Here is a 25,323-nt window from a genome sequence, read left to right on the forward strand (position 1 = left end):
TGATATCAAAATCTAGACCTCCTGTCTCGATTTTGATATCACTGTCTCAACAGACCATAGCAGAAGATATCATCACACAGTCCGTCAATATTGGGTAATATTACTTATATGTACAAATTGCCTTCAAGACAGCGTATTGCAGTGTCTGTGAAACATAGATAACTGTAAACACACTCATCTGTGGTCGCTGTGAGAAGGACTCGTACAAAACTGATCACCAGTAGTTTCAGTCTTTGAAAGCTTTTTTCACCAAATAATTATGAAAGTTAAGTGGGCCTACTTCAGTGGAATATGTCTTCACTTCTTTAGCATCAGGTAATTGGTTTTCCTTGTTATTTGTGAATTCACAAAAGTTCGTCCTGTTTTTATCCTCCCCCTTACCCCTTAAAAAACAAAACAAAAAACAAAAAAACAAAACAAAAAACAGTAACGTTTTCACTGCTCCATAACTGTTCTAAAGTCGAAACAGATATACTGATGACATTTCAAAATCCTTTTAAGGAAGCAAACAACTCCAAAGCAAAGTTGACACCAGCGCACGACAGGGCTAGCCGAAAGCAGAACAGACACCATGACTACAACAATTAGTCATGGTCGGGAGACGTTAAAACCCAACATGCTGTTCAAGCTATCCATTGTGGAACTGTAGGTTTTGTCAGTAAAAAGGCACAGTCCTTCCCATGACAATTGTGACCCTCCACCACGAAATGAGTCGCATGTCACCTTTGCATGATTTTCATATTTTTACATTTTCCTAAAGAGTTTTTTATGCTCTATCCAGTGGTGAAAACCGTTTTAGAAAAGAGCGAAAACTGTTTGAGTTATAAGCCTGTGATTAAGGTGACCCTCCCACTGTTACCAGACACTCCCCGGACTTACATTAAGCCTAGCGCAGAACCGCGCGAGGTGACATGCGACTCATTTCGTGGTGGAGGGTCACAATTGTTTGGATCACTGTCTCAGATCCGTCTAAGCTTGGTGTACGGGATGAGACCATATATAGTACCTCCACTTGGAAACATACAAAAACTCGTCTTAGCGGCGAGGACTGCATCTTTAAACTCCGTAGGCTTTCATTTCAACATGACTAGAAGCATTTTCTTTTTAAATGTTTATTGTTTGAATCTTTTTATTTTATTTTATAAAATGTCTGATAGAAATGAGAAAATCACGTCAGATGATTCTTACTATTTGGTAGTGAACTAAGAGAAATCTGGGCACACAATCAACTTGTTTTGAAACTGTGTTGCTCTAGCTTAGTTCCCAATCTAAAAAGTAGAACAGAACCCATCTTTATCTTTGTCTTAAGTTGTCTTTAAAATGTGCTTATTTCTATAAAATGTTGTTCGAATCAAATGATCTAACTCCATCTTTTCTGAAGAAGTTAAAAATAGAAATCCCGATTCATGATGATTATTATTGATATCACGCTCCATTAGAAAGGGTGTATACAACTGATATTATCCCCTACAAGGGAACTAATTCTGAATAGAACTACATATATACTAAAACGATCGTTAATGTTGTGTTAAGTTGACGACCATGTCTTATGTCATTGATAAGCGCATCAGCACAGAGTTACATTTCTTTATCACATGAGTGTTTTTTTGTTTCTTTGTTTGGTTTGTTCCTGTTTTTAAACTCTGCTAGCTTTTCATGTTCCAAAAATCTGCATTTTACATAATATTCTTAATATTTGTTTTGTGTGTTTTACAAAACGGTTATGCTTTTGATGCTTCTGCTGGTGACATTTATTTCCGACAAGACTTGAACATAAATTGCTGTTCTTCCTTAACAGTGCAACACATCACGTTTGACAAAGCAAGTGGCGTGGTGGTAAGACGCCGGCCTCCTAATCGGGAGGTCGTGATTTCGAATCCCGGTCGCTGCCGCCTGGTGGGTTAAGTGTGGAGATTTTTCTGATCTCCCAGGTCAACTTATGTGCAGACCTGCTAGTGATTTAACCCCCTTCGTGTGTACACGCAAGCACAAGACCAACTGCGCACGGAAAAAATCCTGTAATCCATGTCAGAGTTCGGTGGGTTATGGAAACACGAAAATACCCAGCATGCCTACTCAACGAAAGCGGAGTGAAGCTGACTATGCTCTCAGAGTATAGTGTGGGGAACCCAAATGGGCAAACGAGCTCACACGTAACCAGACAACTCTGGAATGCTGAATACAATACAATACAATAATCTTTATTCATCTCTAAAAGAGAAATTACAAGCTTGACTGTGTGTCTGTAAAATCAATCAATTAATCAATCAATCAACCATGCATGTAGTAACATTCACATCGCACATTCACATCATATCGTTACACGCAAACATTGTACCCACACACTTACTAAAATAAGCCTACAAATAGAAGTAATGCATTGCCTGTTTAAAAATTATATCACATTATCACCTTATCACACTGAAGAAGAAGAAGAAGAAGAAGACAAAGCCAGGGTTCCACGTGCACAGTGTCTGTGAAACCTAAACTGAAGACGTAACCAACAACCTAGCTTAATGCACTTCATTCTGCCATCTCTGGTTTTCTAGATGCTGTCTAAGTTAGTAAACGATAATACAAGTGTGCTATCAATAGTGTTACGTGTTGACTCAAATGAATGTATTTAATGAGCGAATATTTGGAGAAAAAAAGCCAAGCAAAGTGTGTGTGTGTGTGTGTGTGTGTGTGTGTGTGTGTGTGTGTGTGATTATAATCTAATAGATATTTTTCATTCTTGTTTGTCTGTGTCAGTGTGTGTCACTTTTTTAAACGATATTCAAACAGCAATTTCTTGCGACTCATGGTCAGGTTATGGTAACATTTTAGTCACGACATGTAGTATATACATAGCAGATATCAACCACGAACGATTTTGATGTACTGGTTCTCGCCAGCGACACATTCCGGCGTTAAATGTTATTTTTCCTTTGCAATATCACTCCATTGTTCACCAACCTTTGGCGTTAACTTAAAATATTTTATAAAAACTATTGTTTTATTTTTGTCTGTCGTTTGTAAGTGAGTAGGTAATTCCCCCCCCCCCCCCTTACATTCGTGCGTGCAAATGGTCACGTGTAGGTATTGGATTGTATCTCAGTGAGAGCCGGGCGGAGCCGGGGATTCCTGCTAGTACGAAATATGAAGTCACATTTTTAGAAATATGAACTTTTAATGGAAAGAAGTGATACAATGCGGCAAAAGCAAAAACAAACAAACAAACAAACACATAAAACAATAAACCAAAATAACAACAACAACAAAAAACACCAAAAAACCAACAAACACACAAACAAACAAACACTTAAACAAACAAACAAACACACACAAATACCCCCCCCCCCCCAAAAAAAAAAAAAAAAAAAAAAAAGAGCAAATGCTAAAATACGACTTAGCTTTTGGCATACGTAATACGAATCACAAACAAAATATTTCGTGCTCAGGCGCCATACAATAATGATGACAACAACAACAACAACAACCAACAACAAGCAAGCACCTATTACAAGTGCCATTTTTATAGGGATCGCTTTGTGGGAAAAAGCAAGCTTCAGATTAATTTCAATTCAATACAATTCTCTGGATGTGATACATACAGAACTTTGTCAATGTTTTCTTTGTTTGTGTCTTGGATTGAACTTCTCATTGGTTCAAACACGAGGTCAAAATTAGTGATGCCAGAAAAAATGATCTGAGTTCTGTCACAGCAACATCTCATTTACTATCTGAACAAATATATTTAGAGCAATTCCAAAACAAATGCTCACCTAAGCCTGAAATTCAAAATGGAATTGACGGCTTTTTCACCGTACATATGCCACAGGAGATGTTTATAGATACTCATACCATTCATCGCTTGGTTCTAATTCACTCCCCTTGCATGCCGCCATTTTTGTTTGGATGTTATTTGGGAACACGCCGTGTGAAGTCAATTTAGACAACTTTTAAGAATGTCATCGCGTGTGCTAGTTTTTATTGTTTTGGTTTCAAAAATTGGTCAGAGTTGCTACAGAAGCCTAAAACTATCGTTTGATCTGTTTTTCAAATATCAATGGATAATACTTTTTAAGATATATTTAAAACCATTTCCACCCCAAAATGGTGCCACGTCAGTAACGTTTTGAGTACAATTTGTTTTGTGGCGATGAACCGATTGGTTGATTTATTTCTTTTTTTCGAGTTTTCTTAGCTTTTAAATGGAGTAGTCCAACCATGTGATTTGTGTTTGTTTGTCCCCATTTTGTTGTGCACAAAGTGCGTCACTGACGTACGTGGCACTGTTTTTTTTAACGTCCATGGCACTTTGGAACCATGTGAACTTGTTACTGGTAGATTTTAATCAATTTCCTTGTGATTGTTTTTACATGTTCTAACTAAGGTTACCACAGTTGTAACTGGAGAAAGCTGAGCACAAAAGCGAGATCATTTGTCCTTTATTTTTAATTTTTAGTGCAGTTAAACCGGAGATTTGTAGGAGTTATGATCCAAACAGAATGAGCAAAACACTATTATAAATGTTTCAGGTAACTGATCATCAAAAGTAATATATCATTTGAAAGTCCAAACATGTAACTGGTTTACCTCTCAGATATGACGCCATTATAGGTTGCTACGTCATACATGACGAGGCATCAACATACGTCACTTTTGGGTTATGCTTCAAAACGGGGTCTTTTGTCAAGCACCATGAACAACTCCTCTTCTGTGAAAGAGTGTAGCTAGGTAATGACACAAAGGACATTTCTACAAAGATAAAGAAAGTTACATGGATCAAAGCTGCTACATAATTTACAATCTGACAAAAGAAAAGGGAAACCAAAACTGGGGAAAAAGGGTACAGCTCTGAATAGCCAACAAGACGTCCGAACAGCTCTGCAAACGAGACTAATGTAGCTGCAGTATAGTGGTTCAACAATGGCCGAGAAGATCAATAATCAGTTTAAAATCGGCCGTATAAAACTACCTATATTTTAACAACAAAAAAAGTATTACTATTGAACATTGAATTCACACGTGCCACGTCAGTGACGCTCAAGTGCCACGTCAGTGACGCTACATATTAACCGCTAGTCGGAAGGATACATTTGATATTTGCAATTTCTTTCATATTTCAGAAAGTATGATATGCCTTGACTATGATCTAACAAAATCACATGATTTAGTTGGCTAATCTCATATCATTTTTAGAATTTTGCTTAGTGAGTGAAATGAAGGTGAGAATTTTTGCCACGTCAGTGACGTTTTTTCAAACTCAAGTTGAGTACCCTTAGCTTTTTTTACCTCAACATATTTAACCTTGGGTAGGAAGGTTGTCATGTTTGGGGACATCTCTGCACAAATTTTAGCATAAAAGCATCATGACTAGTATCTTTATGGCGAATAATGTCTGATTTTTGTGTGCGAATGCCACGTTAGTGACGCTGGAATTGCCCATTACTAATGTTTTTAGGACAATTGTTGGGTCTATTTATGACACATGCAGTACTTATCATCGCTGATTCTTCCGGTTTACGTGTACACTAGTAACGGACAAGCACTATTCGAGTGTCGTAGCATCTACTTGTCATTTCAATACAACGACGCAAACCAGGAAGAGAAATAGAAGTCAATTACACATTAACATGCTTCCATTTTAAAACTTCGAGGTCGTCATCGTGGATTGACTCCCGACCAAAGGTAATTGAAGGTGTGTGTGTGTGTGTGTGTGTGTGTGTGTGTGTGTGTGTGTGTGTGTGTGTGTGTGTGTGTGTGTGTGTGTGTGTGTTTGTGTGATCATAATCTAATATATATATATGTCATTCTTTTTTGTGTGTGTCCGTGTGTGTCACTTTTTTTTTTATAAACGATATACAAACGACAATTTTCTTCCCAAATGCTGTGTGTGTGTTCATGCGACTCATGGTCAGGTCATGGTAACATTTTCGTTCCGTCATGTTGAGTATAAATAGCATATGTCGATCACGACAGATTTTGATGTACTCTCACTAATGGCACATTACGGCGTTAAATTGTATTTTTCCTTTGCAATATCACTCCATTGTTTTCCGACCTTAGGCGTGAACTTAAATTTTGTTGTTGAAATTGTTGTTTTGTTTTTGTCTATCGTTTGTAAGTGAGTAGGTATTTGGCTGTATCTGAGCAGGAGCCTCCCCCCCCCCCCCCTAAATGATCACGTGTAGGCATTTAGTTGAATGCCAGTGAGAGCCGGGCAAAACTGGGTATTCCTGCAAAACATGAAGTCAGATTTTATGAAACAAATGCACCTTGAATGGAAAGAAGTTCTACAATGCGGCTAAAGTAACAAACAAACAAACAAACAAACACACAAACACACTAACAAAATCAAGTCGCGTAAGGCGAAAATACAATATTTAGTCAAGTAGCTGTCGAACTCACAGAATGAAACTGAACGCAATGCCATTTTACTCGTAGCATCGTCAGGCCACCGCTCATGGCAAAGGCAGTGAAATTGACAAGAAGAGCGGGGTAGTAGTTGCGCTAAGAAGGATAGCACGCTTTTCTGTACCTCTCTTTGTTTTAACTTTCTGAGCGTGTTTTTAATCCAAACATATCATATCTATATGTTTTTGTAATCAGGAACCGACAAGGAATAAGATGAAAGTGTTTTTAAATTGATTTGGACAATTTAAATTTGATAATAATTTTTATATATTTAATTTTCAGAGCTTGTTTTTAATCCGAATATAACATATTTATATGTTTTTGGAATCAGCAAATGATGGAGAATAAGATAAACGTAAATTTGGATCGTTTTATAATTTTTAAATTTTTTTTACAATTTTCCGATTTTTAATGACCAAAGTCATTAATTAATTTTTAAGCCACCACGCTGAAATGCAATACCGAAGTCCGGGCTTCGTCGAAGATTACTTGACCAAAATTTGAACCAATTTGGTTGAAAAATGAGGGCGTGACAGTGCCGCCTCAACTTTCACGAAAAGCCGGATATGACGTCATCAAAGACATTTATCAAAAAAATGAAAAAAACATTCGGGGATTTCATACCCAGGAACTCTCATGTCAAATTTCATAAAGATCGGTCCAGTAGTTTAGTCTGAATCGCTCTACACACACACACACACACACACACAGACACACAGACACACACACACACACACACACACACGCACATACACCACGACCCTCGTTTCGATTCCCCCTCGATGTTAAAATATTTAGTCAAAACTTGACTAAATATAAAAAACCAACAACAACAAAAACAAACGAACAAACAAACGTAAGAACGAACGAAAGAACGAACGAACGAACGAACGAACGAACGAACGAACGAACGAACGAACGAACGAACGAACGAACGAACGAACGAACGAACGAACGAACGAACGAACGAACGAACGAACGAACGAACGAACGAACGAACGAAGAAACGAAACGAAACGAAACGAAACGAAACCAAATGCAACGCAACGTAACACAACGCAACGCATCGCATCGCAACGCAACGGAACGAAACGCCAGCTTTAGATTAATTTCTATTCGATACAACTGTGTTCTCTGGATGTGGTACATACAGAACTCTGTCAATGTTTTCTTTGTTTGTTTCTTGGGTGAGACTCCTCATTGTTTCGAACACAAGGTCACAATTAGTGATGACAGGAAAATGAACTACAACAACAGCTTCACAGTGTATGAAAAAAAGTATTGCAAATGATTTTAGGAACATGTTTGCGTCTATTTATGACACAGTACTTAAAATCATCGCTGATCCTTCCGGTGTGCGTGTAAACTGCTTACGGATCAGCACTATTCATGTGTTGTAGCGTCTACTTGTCATCTCTACACAGTATAGAACGATAACAGGGATGCAAAACCAGGAAGAGAAATACAAGTCAATTTAAGTTTACTCATCCTTGGGTGCAAATTGTCCTCAGAGAATAGTCAGGGCGGTGTATCGCAGTTTCTTAGATTCGTTGAACAGTAAATACGAATGTCTGCGGTTACTGTGTAAAGGACCCGTGCAACTAACTGATCAACAGGTGTTTCTGTCTCCGAAAACCTTTTCACCAAAATATGAAAGTGCACCTGGCCTACTTCAGTGGAATATGTCTTCACCTCTTTGCCATCAGGTAAGCGGCTTTCAATGTTATTTGTGAATTTAGAAAATGTGTCCTCTTTTTCTTCTTCCTTCTACTCTTTTCAAAACATTGAGATTTTGTTTAAGCTACACCCAAAACTTTTAAATCCGAAACAAATAGACTGCTAAAGTTCCACATGCTTTTAAAGAAGCACAGAACACCGAAGCTAATTTGTATATCTTCTTCGTGTCTTTTGCATAATTTTTTTGTTCACTTTAAAGACCAATAGGTTGAAATGCTTGTGGACGTTTAAAACACATTGAAGTTTTCAAACATTCAACAAATGAACCCGTTTTCTAATTATGTTTAATCATCATTATGTTTATTTTATGTGAAAGGCATTTGAATACAATGAATACATTTTTTGATACATGTGCTCAGTTAGTCAAGAACTTGTTTCCTTTATTTGATCGTTAACGTATTTGACGAAAAACGATTTAAACACTGAAATACACTGAAACAAACTTATTGCATGTGACGAAATCAAAACAGGATCAGTTGCTGTCAAGTCGTCTTGTACGGTGGCCTTGTGATTTTTCCACATGTTCTCCAAAGTAAATAATAATAATAATAATAATAATGCAAACTTTTATAGCGCTATTCTAGAAAATTGTCTACTCTTAGCGCTTTACAATACATACATCGACCAAGCATACTATACACGCACAGGCAAAGAAACCGACCAAACATAACCAACAAACTATACATGCACAGGCAAAGAAAACGACCAAACATACAATACACGCACAGGCAAAAATAACGACCAAACATAAGCAAACATACTATAACCAAACATAACCAACATACTATACGCGCGCAGGCAAAGAGAACAATCAGCACATATAATTATTACTGACATCTAATAATGCAGGCATACAGTGACAATCCAATACACAGCCTAAGCACAAGAACCACAGTAGGCTTCTATATAAAAACGTGTCAACAGTACTATTTACACACACACAAACTCTATCCAAGCCACAAGAAAATGAACTTGCTCTTGAGAAGTTTGAGTATGTAATTTGGAGACAGGTTCCTGAAAAAATAAAGAGAGAAAAAGCTGCGAGGTATGACATGAACCATGCAAAAAGATTATTACAACTGTCGCACCCCAACTAAAGCATTCAACCCCATATGATTTCATTCAAACTTACTATGCCATTTAAGGCACTCAACTTGGCTACCTGGCACATTTTGTGGATTAACATTTTTTAAGATCTTGAATATGTCAAACCAATTAACTAAGTCCTTGTTAAAAAACAGCGCTTTATGCCGTGGTACTCATGAAAATTCACACGAAAACCTCCCACTTTTAAGCGCCAACGCGATCGACACCTTTATTAGTAGGAATGGTATAACACAAGAAATACGCCGGATAACTTAACAAAACAACCTCTTATATATTGATAATTGATTTACTTTTCTCTTCATATGTAAACGTTGCCAAGTTGTGCCTATTCTGATTTTTCGTCGATTTTGTTTGATTGGTACCTTACTTATTTGTCAAGTCGATTTTGGGTGTACCCTTATTTTAGCGGCGGTCACGTGACCTCTGTGAAAAGAAATCTTTGATCCGAAATGTGTGCCAGTTTATTTTACTACTGCAGCTGAGTTCCTTCTTTCTTTCAGCATCAGTGCTGACCAGTGTTTGGATGGACCTGGTAAGTATTTTCATTCTGCAGAATATCCACGAACAGTAGTGAACACGTGTGACTTCTTAAAGCTTCTGCTAAGCTAGGTACACGTATTGTTTTAGTACTATTATTCATGAAGAGATTTTGTTGTTGTTGATAACGAAAGTAGTAGAAAGAATGTCTTACTCAATCGCACCATAACTGACATCATTGTATATAATAATATATATTTCATATACTAACAAGGCGGTAAAAAGTATACCAATTTTCATTTTGCTCGTTGATTTGTACTTAACAATGTTTTACAATTATTTCTAAAAATATGAGCATACTAATTTGGGTGAAATTAATCAATATACTGCGAGCCAGAAGACACAATTGTCCAATACTTAATATAATTGCCGACAGGACGGGTGGCATCTACACGGCGTTCTTATCACTTGAATTTTGCGAGGGGACATACGCCATATAGAAAACTGCTGAATTCTTTGAAGCCATATTCTGAGATGATGAGGGTTTTTAAAATCAGACTAAATGTCATTTTGGCTGTACATTTTTCAATCAAAACCATGACTAGAGAAACAGTCCGAGTGACCACCGCGAAGAGTTTACTTGCGACCGGTGGTGGCCCTTGTTATAATTGACTGGGGTTTCTAATACTTTGGTTGGGTAGTTATTTGCACCAACACTTTAACTTCCCCAAACAGAGCTTACATTTTCTGCCTACAAAGCTAATGCGTTTCCAAACTTATCGTAAGGCGTGCTTCTTTTTTCTACTGAAGACAACACCTAATAGATTCAGAATGCATAATGACTGAGTTAGGTATGCTGGATTCTGTTGTTGAAAAAATCACAAGTTTAAGCGGAACGCTGGTGGCAACTATGACTTGTGCTTGATTTGGACAGTCTCCGTTACCTGAAGTAGAGGGATACTATTTATTTGACCATTTGGGGGGAGTTTCTGGCGAACTTGACGAATGTGAAGAATCTGGGGAATCAAGACGCACACGGTACGATTTGCTTGAAAATGCACTTTAAGTTTGGAAATTAATTTAATCAAGGTGAGTGAAAGCGTTTCAGGACGCTGCTTCTCTCCGGTGTTGGAAACAAAGAGTTGTCCAAAGCACCGTCTGGTGTCAAGACGGCCAGCGACGTCTTTGACGCCTCCACCTAGTTACCAGCTTCACGTACATAAAACAAGGGAAGTAACTCAGTGGAAGTTATCCAACAAAAAGGGCTCTTTCTTCGGGTATTTTACAACAGTTAAATGAGCTTTTAAAACTTTGATTTTCTAAATTGAAGGCTTGTCCTCCTGCGCGGTATAATTATTCGTAACTCAGAATGTTATGGTATGACTTTGGAAGGAATCTGAGGGCCTTTTTTCTTCTTAGGTATTATCCCTTTAACTTACAGGACGCGCAATAGCCTTCGTGTATGACACATGCATGTACATGTTCCATGTACTCTGTCAAAATGTTAACCCGTGTGTATGCAAAATAGACGACCATTTTGGTCAGCTGACTCGCATGATATTGAGAAATGTTACCCAAAGATTGGTATTCTCATGAATGCACATAAATCGTCTACATTTAAAAAAAGAATCGTCAAAAGTTGGGAGAAAAAGTGAAAATACGCTCATGTTAAGATCTTTCTGTGGATTTATGTCATGGGTGCATGGGGTGTATACAAACACTGCTTGAACATCATCGTAGCCAACAATACTATGGGTTGATCGCTATGTTTTCAAAGGTTCAGACCTTTACTTCTTTCTTCAGCAATCATCTGCTGGTAATCCGGTTTCACAGCTAACAGCATGGCCCATGTTCTTTGTATCCATTATATTTGTATATGCATCAAAACTTAAAGCCACACTCCGCCTCCCATAAACCATGTGTTTTTGATCACTGAGCTCCCGGAACCTTTACATACAGTACAAACATACTTCCATTTGAATTCTCACCGAACGGGAACATCCTGGCTGCTTTCTGTTGAAAGTGAGACATTTTCAAAGAATTTATTTTGTGCAGTTAGAAAGGAAGTACATTGATAAAAACCGGAAGCCTCGTTTTGGCGCTAGACCTAACTTTTAAACTCTAAATGATAAATTGACAGCTTGTTTCACAAACATTGTTAAAACACGAAAGAATTCTTTTATCATCAAAACGAAGTCAGTAAAGTTTGAAGTTGTAAAAGTTAGAAAGGATGTATGTCAAGCAAACCGGGGGCATGGGTCGAATGGTGTGAGCAACTTGCAGCTCTTTTGAATTGATGACGGGAAAGTGGGCTACCAAAAACGATACAACTTTGGCTTTTTTTGTTAAATGCTGGTCGACTGAGAATTCAACCATATGATACTGTGTGTTGCTGTGCCTGTGTAGATTGAGTATTGCGCGCATATAAACGTACTTCCGCAATAGGGCGACTATCACATCAAATGAGCTAGCTGCATCTTACCATTGCCAAAGCAGAAACATTTCCCGCAAACCGCTACAGTTTCTTTGAAGATGCCGCCACTCTGTTTTGTGTCCCTATCAGGCATTTGTTCTGGGGAGCGCCCTAGTTATATGTTGTGCTGGATTTGTATTTTAGATTCAGAGGTGCACAATAACATGCTTTTGCATATATAGAAGTAAGATTCAAAGCGCAAACGACTAAATTGATCATGTATGAAAAAGTGTGTCACACGGGGCCCTGATGGCTCGGTGGTTGAATAAACCACGAGAACTGGTGTGTGGTTTACGCATGTTAAACAACAATGCAAGTGATCTGTAAGTGTAATTTAAGTTGTTGAATACTATTGTGAGTATGTCCCATAATGTTTTAATGTATTTATGGTTTAGTGAAAGATGTCATCGTTCTGTAAACCTTCTGTGAAGCGGATTGGGGCTTTAAGACATGGAAAAAGAATTACTCCAATGATGCAAATTGAATTTGTTGGCACACAGACAGACTGGAAGACGAGTGTGTAAAACCTCAAGTTGAACTTTTTGAAGTCCAAGTATTTGAAACTACCTGTGATAGTTTCCAGTTGACAAATTCGCTTGTATCTGTCATATATATATTTTCTTTTTCAAAAACAGGTGGAACCAATTGCAGTTTTCACTTCGGTTTATGTGCATGGAAAAGCAAACTTTGGAAAAAACGTAAGTAATTTTAATCGCAGGTCTAGTCGGGGCAAATAACACCAAGTGTCCCTCTTTTCGGCAATGTGAATGCTGAACACACGCACATTAAAATGCTTTCAATTGGCAAAACAGTATGTCCATCAAATTCCCCTTCTCTTCACATTTGTCTGTGTGTCTCTGTCTTTATGTCTTTGACTGTCGGCTCATCTGTTCGTTTGTCGTTTTGTCTGTCTTTCTGTCTTTATCTCTACAAATTGGGGATTTGGGTAATTTTTGTCCAATTTGATAGGGAAAAACAACAAGAACAACAACAAAGTGTTGAGGGAAAGTAAAAAGACCATGTCTTCATTTGTCGAGTTATAACATGAAAAAGATTATTGGTGTAGACATGAGAAATTTACCAGTAGACAATATAACTGCTTCAAATAATTCTTGGGCCAAAACATTTTGCAGTCTTTTCACAGAATCTTGCAGGGTCATACCAAGGCTTTATTCTACGGAACCCCGTAAGTGTAGCAAGCTTCACCGCGTGCGCATGAGTCTTTGTACATTTAAAAGCGCGCGCGTAAGTGTGAGTATGTGGGCTTTGGAGTTCTTTTGAATTATTTCTCACGTGTTTACAGTCTCCAGGGAATGGAAAGCTGCTATAGATACTGACAAGAATCCCATAGGCAGTATGAAGAGCAAGGAACTGTGCTCTACAAACACCGACACGCACTGTTTGCTGTTCGACTACGAATTCCGATTTCAAAGATATAACGAGACAACATTATCGGTCTTGCTGCACGAGGATGGCACTGCAGAGAAGACGATCTGGAGATTGCGGTCATACGATAATGAACCTTACACAGCCAAGGTGCCTTTGAGCACAAAGAACAGCTTCAAGGTAACTCTCTCTGTCTCTGTGTCTCTATCTCTCTATGTAAAACACGAGGTGAAATATTGCCTTTCTTACTTCTACAGCTGCTGAACAAAACTTAAGTTAACGTGCCAAGTAATTCTGTCAAAGCGATACTTCATAATACGAATAGAGAGATCCAGAAAGTACTTTCTTATAATAGAAGGTGTACGTGTACGTGTACGTCATCAAACTTATCTTTTACGTCACACGTTTGCCTGGATCTACATGTCGTGATGTGTGGACCAAGACTATCAGTCTCTTGGGCGCATTACGATGAAGTCAAAACCTACCCGAGTACATCGAAGTGGCTACACGTAGCGCTTTTGAACCCCTGTGGCATCGGGACTATAAACTCTTGGTTTACGTACGCTACTTTAATTGGTTGGTTTGCATGATTTGACACGAAATACTAACAGGTTACACACCGATTCTCAGTGGATAGTAAACATATTGATTAATCATGAAATAACATTAAATCATAAAGATAGAACATTCTTGTTTCACCAGACATATGATCAATCATTATCCCAGGACTTGCTTGTTTTTCTTTGTTAGCTAAGAGGGTGTGTATTCTGCGTATTTGCAAGAGTTACATTCCTCGTCCTGGATAACTCAAATATTTTCACCAGGACGATTTCCGGGTATTCAGGTTTGGGAATACTCCAAAAATTCCCGAGGGAAAATATATCAGTCATCAAGGACTCAGAAGTTGGTAACCGATACGTATCTAAAGGCTACTGAAAGCTATTAAACCACGTACACCGCTTGACACACACTTATTTTGTCTGTTTAAATCTTAGATTGAATTCAAAGTCCACCGCCACGGCACAAGTGAGGGCGCAGGAAGCTACGTCATGATTGACAAGATTTGGTATAATTCATCAAAGTGCGAGCTGGACCCTGTAGATGCTGATCGAGAAAGAAAGATCAAACCAACAAAACCATTTACGGAAGAGCCAAAAGTAACGAAAGCAGCAACAACGAAACTAACACCAACACCAAGAATAACAATAACTACAGCAACAACAACGACAACAACAACGACAAGGGCCAGTCCGACTATAACTAATCAATCAAGAGCTTCATCCCGAACGTCAGAACAGAAAACTCAAATCACGACGCATTCTGGGAAAATGACATCGCCAGCAACATCCGAAATGATGTCAACGAGTCAACAGAAACCGACAAGTCCAAATCCGGTGAAAGGCTCTAGTTCTACATTTTCAACAACAGACAGCGCCGGTAGTGAGAAATTTGCTTTCTTTTAATAATGCTTTTTTCAATCAACTTTTCCGAAGATTTAAAAACGCTGTGTGTGTGCAAGCATTTAGTTGCTCTTTCCATTGTAAAATCAACGTGCGTTGATTTGAATAAGGTTTACTTTCAGCTTATACTCCAGGACGTCTTTGACATTTAGGAAACTGTCAGCAGTTAACGTGTTTACTTTTACAGGTCCCTATAAACCATCTTGTAAAGCATCATAGATCTTTACAGGCTTTTACATTGGGGAAAGCGCATCCTTCCGCAAGGACACATAGCAACAATCTACAGCTTTCTGTGCAGAGGCGGGATTTTGCGTTGAATTGAATTATTAACTGAGATGGCAAAACTGTCGGTAGGTCGGTAACATTTAAAAAAACCAGTTCAGATTTAAAGTATTTATTTTATTTTTTATTTTTATATATTTGTTTTTTTTACCCAAGTTTCGTTTGTTTGTTCGTTCATGGGCTGAAACTCCCACGGCTTTTACGTGTATGACCGTTTTTACCCCGTCATTTAGGCAGCCATACGCCGCTTTCGGAGGAAGCATGCTGGGTATTTTCGTATTTCTATAACCCACCGAACTCTGACATGGATTACAGGATCTTTTTCGTGCGCACTTGGTCTTGTGCTTGCGTGTACACACGGGGGTGTTCGGACACCGAGGAGAGTCTGCACACAAACTTGACTCTGAGAAAAATAAATCTCTCGCCGAACGTGGGGACGAACTCACGCTGACAGCAGCCAACTGGATACAAATCCAGCGCGCTACCGACTGAGCTACATCCCCGCCCCAAGTGCATGTGGCTTTTTATTCGCCGGAACCAGTGCGAGCTGTGTCCCCCAGATGTAAGAAAAGAGCAGCTTAATCGATTTGTTTTTCATTTTTAATTAATTCTTTTGGAAAGGCGAAAAAAGTTCCAGGGTCGGGAGGAAAAAATATGGTCGGTCGGGGAATCGGAAACACTCGTTTTATTTTTTAGGCCGGTCCTATGTCAATGTGAATTTATTTTAGATTTGTTTTCTTCACAGTAAGCAGCCAGGTTGTTGATTGTGGATTTGAGTCTAAATGGAAAGGTGCTCTTATGCAATGTAAAAGCCTTGAAAGCCCTATGGCGATTTGCAAGATGGTGAACACACACACACACACACACACACACACACACACACACACACACACACACACACACACACACACACACACACACACACACACACGCACACACACACGCACACATACACACACACACAGACAGACATACACACACTGACACATACACACACACACTCACGCACGCACGCACGCACGCACGCACGCACGCACGCACGCACGCACTCACGCACGCACGCACGCACGCACGCACGCACGCACAGACACTAAGACACTAACACACACACACACACACACACACACACACACACTCACACACACACACACACACACAAACACAAACACACATACACACAGAGACTGACTTATATATTTTTGACTGTCTATTCATTTATATTCCGCCAACGATGCAGACAGCCAAGCACCACTGGTGGGAATAATCGTCGCCGCCGTTGTGGGTGTCATCATCGTCATCTGCGTCACCGTCATTGTGCTGAAGCGGAAATATACGAAACGTCAAACATCTAATGGTACGTGGGGTTTTCTTCCGGGTAAATTAACTGTGAATACATACCAAGGCAAGCTCAATCGCAACCTTAATACTAGGGCGCTCATATCGCCCTAGAATAACCAAAGGGAAGGAAGCGTTCCATATGCATACGTCATGTGTAATGGAGTAAGCGAGAGTTATACGGAACCTTTCTCCTGGCACCTGAGAGAATAACAAGCATTGAAATGAACAAGCGACTTTCATTCTCTTAACCTTCATCCTAATAAGATTCTGTGAATACATAGTTAGTTAAATAATTATGCGCACATGCTATCTTCAGTTGTTGAAACGCCGTATAATTTTTACATCCAAACGAATTGCCAATTTGCCATCTTGCTTTCTTCATAGTTGAAAAGAACATGGCGTAAGACTTATCCTTGTCAGGTGTAATCGAAATCGTGTGCTTAATGCTTAATACAGTGGAACCGACCCTGACGACCTCCGTATAACGACCATGCAGAGCAACCCCACCACCAAAAGAAACCCCTTTCCTGCATAATTTACCTTCCATAACGACCACCTGTCAAACCGAGCGTTATAACCAGCTCGGAAAGTAACAGGGAGGTGTCAAGTCTTGGCGCTGGTTAGTCGGGGAGCTCGATTGCGTATGCGCACGTGTAGGCAGGCTGGATCAGGGTTAGTTTACTGTGGATTCCAAGATTCTTACAGCCTGGGTGCCTACACAGGCACATGGGACTGGTTTGAAAAAAAGAGACAACATCTTTTCCCCCAAATATTGTTGAAGGAACATTTTCCTCTTCCGTAGTTCATGGGCGAGTTCAATAACGGGTGCCTTTGCCTCTGTAATCTGTGCACATAAAGTTGCAGGCTTAATACCCAGCGATCCGTCTTTCCTTTTGTTCGTTCCGGGTCACTGACCACCAAGCTAGCTTATAACCAGGCTCGCGGAGGCTGATGCATCATTAAGTTTTGTATTAACAGAATTGCCAAGTGCCCCCAGTAACACGCTTATGAATGAATCGGGTTATCATAATACAGGTTCGAATGTACAAACACTTTGCAACGACGACGCTCACTGCTACAAGTGCTACTACTGCTGCGGATACTCCTCCTCCTCCTTCTCCTCCTCCTCCTCCTCCTCCTCCTCCTACTACTACTACTACTACTACTACTACTACTACTACTACTACTACTACTACTACTACTACTACTACTACTACTACTACTACTACTACTACTACTACTACTACTACTACTACTACTACTACTACTATTTTGAGCGTTTTTACTGTCTAACTGTTACAAATCTAACACCTTTAACATGTCCAATGCCTTGCAATTACATGCAATGTAGCATATATTATTCTGTTACTCATTCAAAGTGCTTACTAAAGCTAGGGCTGTTGCATAACCTCGAAGAGAAGACCTCCTATCCTGTCACCTTGTAGAAGTCCACATTCGTGAGTCTCTTAAATCCTCTTTGTTCGGCCGAGTAGTTTTCGTAAGATCGTAGATATTGTCGATAACAACTTTGCCATTGTGATTATGTGTGCAGACCAAGGTAATCAGCCAAGGTTGTCAAACCAAATCGACATACACTTGGCACCAATAAACCCCGACAATGAACAAGAAAATCAGGACTACGAAGAAATCCCAGACGTTCCACCGGCCAATCAAATCAACCCATACAATAACGTGGACAACGCGTCCAGGCTCAACGAAGTACCGGCCAATCAGGGAAATCCTTACGATACACTGACCAGTGAGAACAGGGATAACAACCAATACGACATCTTGTTCGCTGACAGAAGAGATAGTGCTGGTTACGAGTTGCCCGTGGCAACACCAGCGCACGACAGGGCTAGCCGAAAGCAGAATAGACACCACGAATACAACAATTAGTCAGGGTCGGGAGACGCTGAAAAGCAAGATGATGTTCAAGCTATGTATATTATAATGATGCGTGGGCGGGGATTTAGCTCAGTCGGTAGCGCGCTGGATTTTGTATCCAGTTCGCCGCTGTCAGCGTGAGTTCGTCCCCACGTTCGGCGAGAGATTTATTTCTCATAGTCAACTTTGTGTGCAGACTCTCCTCGGTGTCCGAACACCCCCGTGTGTACACGCAAGCACAAGACCAAGTGCGCACGAAAAAGATCCTGTAATCCATGTCAGAGTTCGGTGGGTTATAGAAACACGAAAATACCCAGCATGCTTCCTCCGAAAACGGCGTATGGCTGCCTAAATGGCGGGGTAAAAACGGTCATACACGTAAAATTCCACTCGTGCAAAAAACACGAGTGTACGTGGGAGTTTCAGCCCACGAACGCAGAAGAAGAAGAAGAAGAAGAATGATGCGTTATGACAGTGTAGGTTTTTCCAATGAAGGCGGTCCTCAATTGAGTCCGAAGTCGACTTCGCAAAGTCTTTTTTTACTTTTTTTTTTTTACCGAAAACTCAGTGCTAAAGCTTTGTTCGGCCAGCTTTCGCGAAGTCTTTTTACCGAAAACTCAGTGCTAAAGCTTCGTTCGGCCACCTTCGCGAAGTTTTTTTTACCGAAAACTCAGTGCTAAAGCTTCGTTCGGCCACCTTCGCGAAGTCTTTTTACCGAAAACTCAGTGCTAAAGCTTCGTTCGGCCACCTTCGCGAAGTCTTTTTACCGAAAACTCAGTGCTAAAGCTTCGTTCGGCCACCTTCGCGAAGTACACTTCGCATAGTCGACTTCGCCCAGTGAAGGACAGGCTTCAATAAGCACAGTCCTTCCCACGAACATATCGTCACGCTCATATAAGATGGATTGCCTGTGTCATGTTTTGATGCTTTGAGAAAAACGCAAAAAACTTTCTTTGGTTTCTGAACAATCTGCCTCTCTCATTTTAGTTATAAGTTGCAAACTGCCTATCTCGAGCGGTGACAGCTGGATAAACGTGAGATAAAGAGCTGACAGCAACATTTTCCATCAGCAAAACTGCGTGACAACCCACAAAGAGCTTTGGCATACTTTGACATTCACAAAACAAGTCTTCCTGTATCACAAAGAAATAGTGCCTAACTCAAGAAACGAGATCGGCAGTTTTGCTTACGTTACCGTGGCAATGGTTTCCGATGGTCTGAGAGTTAGTACTCTCTAACACATTATAGATACTCTTCCAGTAGCTTCCCCTGTAGTTTCACTACAGAAATGCCTAACACTGAGATAGGTATTTTTCTTATGAGCGTGACGATATTGTTTCTGGGCTTTTTGTGGGATTAGACCGTCCTCCACTTGGACAAAACTTCTCGTCTACACGGAAAGGACTTTTCCTTTAAACTCCGCAGGCTTTCAACGTGACTAAAATTGCTGTCAACCTCAAAAGCATTGTTTGATTTTTTTTATATAAAAAAAAAAAGTCTGATGAAAATCACGACAGATGATTTTTTTTCATTGACTACTATTTCGTAGTAAACAAAGAGAAATCTGGGCACAAAATCAACTTGTTTTAAAACAGTGTTGCTCTAGCTTTGTTCCAAATGTAAAAAGTAGGATAGAAACCATCTTTATCTTTGTCTTAAGTTGTATTTAAAATGTTACATATTTCTATAACATTTTGTTGGAATCCCATTATCTAGCTCCATCTTTTCTGACGAAGTTAGAAATATTATTCCCGATTCACGATGATTATTATTGATTTTACGCTCTGGAAAGGGTGTATACAACTGATATTATCCCCTACAAGGGAACTTATTCTGAAAAGAACTATGCCAAAACGATCGTTAATGTTATGTTAAGTTGACAACCATATCTCATGCCTTATGTCGTATGTCTTTTGTCATTGTTAAGCGCATCAGCACACACAGTTACATTTTTTGGTCACATGAATGTATTTTTGTTTCTTTGTTTGGTTTGTTCCTGTTTTTAAACTCTGCTAGCTTTTTATGTTACAATCATCTGCATTTCTCATACTATTCTTAAAGGCACACTAAGCCTCCCGTAAACCATCACAGATACTGTCAGGCTTTTACACACAGTACAAACACCCTTTCGTTTAAACACTCACCGCTTGAGAACATCCAAGATGCCCTACGGAAAGAGCGAGTGTTGCACCACACTTTGAAGTAATCCCACACTTTGAAGTAAATTACTTCAAAGTGTGGGGATGTGCCCCACACTTTGAAGTAAACCCATTTTTTTACTTCAAAGTGTGGGGGGATCTTCCCACACTTTGAAGTAAACTCAGTTTTTACTTCAAAGTGTGGGGGGATCTTCCCACACTTTGAAGTAACTTACTTCAAAGCGTGGGACTTTTGCATCGCCTGTTTGAGCCTGATGATTTTGTCAAAAAAAATGGCAAAGTCTTTTGGATGAGTGAACAGAAAAAGTGAGCGAGCCAAGAAACATAGTGATGTTTTTCAGGCTTTAAGCAATGTCCCATTGTTGAGTGTGACGAAAACTCGTGATGACGATTTTAAAACATGTTGGGTCACGCATGGTCCAATCTTACATGGTCCAATCTTACATGGTCCAACCTTACATGGTCCAACCTTACATGGTCCAATCTTACATGGTCCAATCTTACATGGTCCAACCTTACATGGTCCAATCTTACATGGTCCAACCTTACATGGTCCAATCTTACATGGTCCAATCTTACATGGTCCAACCTACCATGGTCCAACCTTACATGGTCCAACCTTACATGGTCCAACCTTACATGGTCCAATATATCATGGTCCAACCTTACATGGTCCAACCTTACATGGTCCAATATTACATGGTCCAACCTTACATGGTCCAACCTTACATGGTCCAATCTTACATGGTCCAACCTTACATGGTCCAATCTTACATGGTCCAATCTTACATGGTCCAACCTTACATGGTCCAATCTTACATGGTCCAACCCTACATGGTCCAATCTTACATGGTCCAATCTTACATGGTCCAACCTTACATGGTCCAACCTTACATGATCCAATCTTACATGGTCCAATCTTACATGGTCCAATAATATATATGGACCATGTAAGATTGGACCATGTAAGGTTGGACCATGTAAGGTTGCACCATGTAAGGTTGGACCATGTAAGGTTGGACCATGTAAGGTTGGACCATGTAAGATTGGACCATGCGTGACCCAACATGTTTTAAAATCGTCACCACGAGTTTTCGTCACACTCAACAATGGGACATTGCTTAAAGCCTGATAACAAACATCACTATGTTTCTTGGCTCGCTCACTTTTTCTGTTCACTCATCCAAAAGACTTTGCCATTTTTTTTGACAAAATCATCAGGCTCAAACAGGCGATGCAAAAGTCCCACGCTTTGAAGTAAGTTACTTCAAAGTGTGGGAAGATCCCCCCACAATTTGAAGTAAAAACTGAGTTTACTTCAAAGTGTGGGAAGATCCCCCCACACTTTGAAGTAAAAAATGGGTTTACTTCAAAGTGTGGGGCACATCCCCACACTTTGAAGTAATTTACTTCAAAGTGTGGGATTACTTCAAAGTGTGGTGCAACAAGCGAGCAAATTTGAAAGAATTAATTTTGTGTGGCCAGCCGGATTGTTCAGTATCACAATGGCGCAAGACCTAAATTTTAAAATTTCATCTTACCAGTCACTTCGTTGCTTAGATTTTTAAAATCTAAATAATAAATTGACAGCTTGTTACACAAACATTCTTAAATCATAAAAGAATTCTTTTTTCGCTAAGACAAGATCAGTACAATTCGAAGTTTTGAAAGTTTGAAAAAAGAATAGCCCGTAAACGTGTCACGCAAAACGTCTTTCTCGAAGCAGACGACGGTTCTGCATAGTTCCTCTGAACGGGCAACCGCCACCGCTCTAGTTCGTGTGACTCGCAGCCGTTTGTTGTGTTTTAGATTCAGAGGTACACAATAACGTGCTATTGCAGATAAGCTTACAGCGAGTCGCATTGAAATCACAAACTGACGACTAAATTGTGAAAAAAAGGAAACTGGATCACACGGGTTCACGATGGCTCAGGGGTAAGATAAACCACGCAAAAATAAATTCTTTGAAAATTGCTCGCTCTTTACGGAGGGCACCTAGGATGTTCTCAAGCGATGAGTGTTTAAATGAAAGGGTGTTTGTACTGTGTGTAAAAGCCTGACAGTGACTGTAACGGTTATCGGGAGGTTGACTGTGCCTTTAATGTTTCTTACGTATGTTTTATAGATAGGAGAACAGTTATGCTTTTGATGCTTCTGCTGGTGATATTATTTTCCGAAAAGACTTCAAAATTAGTTTATGTTTTTCCTTAACAGTATAACACATCACGTTTGATTAGCAAAGGTTTGACAGCATCCGTTAAACTTAAATTGAAGACGTAAATTACCAACCTTATTGCACTTCATTCTGCCGTCTATGGTTTTCTAGATGCTGTCTAAGTTAGTACACGATAACACAAGTGTGCTATCAATAGTGTTACGTGTTGATTCAGATAAATGTATTCAATGAGCGAATATTTGGAGAAAAAACCAAGCACAGTGTGTGTGTGTGTGTGTGTGTGTGTGTGTGTGTGTGTGCGTGTGTGTGTGTGTGTGTGTGTGATCATAATATAATATATATTTGTCATTCTTTTTTGTGTGTGTCCGTGTGTGTCATTTTTTTTAAATGATATGGGTTGTTCTCTGGAGCTGGGTACCAAGCCGTGACATGGGAGTCAAAAACTTAACTTACTTCTAATTGATCAACATTGTGTTCATATGATCTGTAGGACAGTGTGAGCATGAAAATATATAAATAAAGCTATTTCATGATTTTTTAATTTTTGTGTGGTCATTTTAAAGAGTGGTCAAATATCATCGTAACAAAGATCTAGCAGACGATAAACCAAACTTCAAACAGTCTGCTCGCGGTGACGTTACCACGCAACGGGACAACCGATGCATAAATATCCTTCCGCAAGGATGCTGTGTAGTTTAGTACAAAAATAAAGTTTGCAACAAAATCCTTTTCATTGAAATAACAGGACAAACAACGATATCATCGTAACAGAAAAAAGGGGAAACCAAGTGCTCTGACAGTTTTTAATGGACAGATTACAAAAACTGTGGACGTTATTTGCTTTGACCTTGTGTTTTACACGCATTTAACGAAGTGTGCTGAAGTAGTGTCAGCCACAAATAGTCGTGCGTTTGTGATAAAAGGGTCTGTGTTGTGCAAATGAAGCAGGGGGCTGCTTTGAAACGACACGTTACGAAGTTGACCACATAAAACGGCCATAAAACTATGGTTAATATTTCAGATTGTGTTGATCTTCTGCAAAAAGAACTTATTCTATTGAAAATGCATGCATTTGTGGTAAGTTATAAACTGTTCATGTGCTTTTTCATGTTTCTTTCATTCTGTACGACCGAGTTATTGCTTCATCAAACAGCATGTCACAAATTATCCGCCATTTTGACCTCTCCATTTGACGTATTCACCCAAATTACGAATACACAACACTTTATTGTTTAGTGCAAATATTATTTAATAGCTTTAACATCATCAAGCAACATTCAGACACACATAAATAAGCGTTGTAACGAACAAAACTGTCAAACTTTTCAATTCAATCCAATGACTCTCTGTGGTACCCAACTCCAGAGAACAACCCATATCTAAACGGCAATTTCCTTCCCAAATGCTGTGTGTGTGTTCATGCGACTCATGGTCAGGTCATGGTAACATTTCCGTTACGACTTGTTGAGTATAAATAGCATATGTCGATCACGACAGATTTTGATGTACTCTCACTAGTGACAAATTCCGGCGTTGAATTGTATTTTTCCTTTGCAATATCACTCCATTGTTTTCCGACCTTAGGCGTGAACTTAAAACATTTTTTTGAAATTGTTGTTTTGGTTTTGTCTATCGTTTGTAAGTGAGTAGGTATTTGTCTGTATCTGAGCAGAAGCTCCCCCCCCCCCTTACATGTGTGTGTGTAGGCATTGGGAAGTATGCCAGTGAGAGCCGGGCGAAACTGGGTATTCCTGCAAAAACAAAACATGAAGTCAGACTTTTAGAAACAAATGCACCTTGAATGGAAAGAAGTTCTACATGGCGGCAAAAGTAACAAACAAACAAATAAACACACACACACAAACACACAAACAAACAAACAAACAAACAAACAAACAAAACAAAACAAAAAACGAACGAACGAACAAACGAAAGAAAGAAAGAAAGAAAGAAAGAAAAAAGAAAGAAAGAAAGAAAGAAAGAACGAACGAACGAACGAACGAACGAACGAACGAACGAACGAACAAATAGACTAACAAACACACAAACACACAAACAAACAAACAAACAAGCAAACAAGCAAACAAACCAAACACACATGAAATTGTTGTTTTGTTTTTGTCTATCGTTTGTAAGTGAGTAGGTATTTGGCTGTATCTGAGCAGGAGCCCCCCCCCCCCCCCCCTGTGTGTGTAAATGATCACGTGTAGACATTTACTTGTATGCCAGTGAGAGCCGGGCGAAACTGGGTATTCCTGCAAAAACAAAACATGAAGTCAGATTTGTAGAAACATATGCACCTTGAATGGAAAGAAGTTCTACAATGCGGCAAAAGTAACATACAAACAAACAAACACACAAACACACACACACACACACACAAACAAACACACACACAAACAAACAAACAAACAAACAAACAAACAAACAAACGAACGAAAC

General features: G+C 39.4%; 1 protein-coding gene across 1 annotated transcript in view; it reads left to right on the forward strand.

Moving 5' to 3' along the window:
- The first annotated feature begins 5,633 nt into the window (after nucleotides 1-5,633).
- Nucleotides 5,634-25,323, forward strand: part of LOC138971266 (mucin-21-like) — a 45,056-nt gene continuing 25,366 nt past the window's right edge. Inside the window, exons 1-5 of the mRNA XM_070343973.1 lie at nucleotides 5,634-5,673; nucleotides 8,016-8,105; nucleotides 9,744-9,775; nucleotides 12,829-12,891; nucleotides 13,497-13,759. Of these exons, the coding sequence (XP_070200074.1) occupies nucleotides 8,050-8,105; nucleotides 9,744-9,775; nucleotides 12,829-12,891; nucleotides 13,497-13,759 (414 nt within the window). The 5' untranslated portion in view covers nucleotides 5,634-5,673; nucleotides 8,016-8,049. The remainder of the gene's footprint in view (nucleotides 5,674-8,015; nucleotides 8,106-9,743; nucleotides 9,776-12,828; nucleotides 12,892-13,496; nucleotides 13,760-25,323) is intronic.

The sequence above is a fragment of the Littorina saxatilis genome, linkage group LG7 (assembly GCF_037325665.1).
Source record: "Littorina saxatilis isolate snail1 linkage group LG7, US_GU_Lsax_2.0, whole genome shotgun sequence".
In the NCBI taxonomy this organism is placed as follows: domain Eukaryota; kingdom Metazoa; phylum Mollusca; class Gastropoda; order Littorinimorpha; family Littorinidae; genus Littorina; species Littorina saxatilis.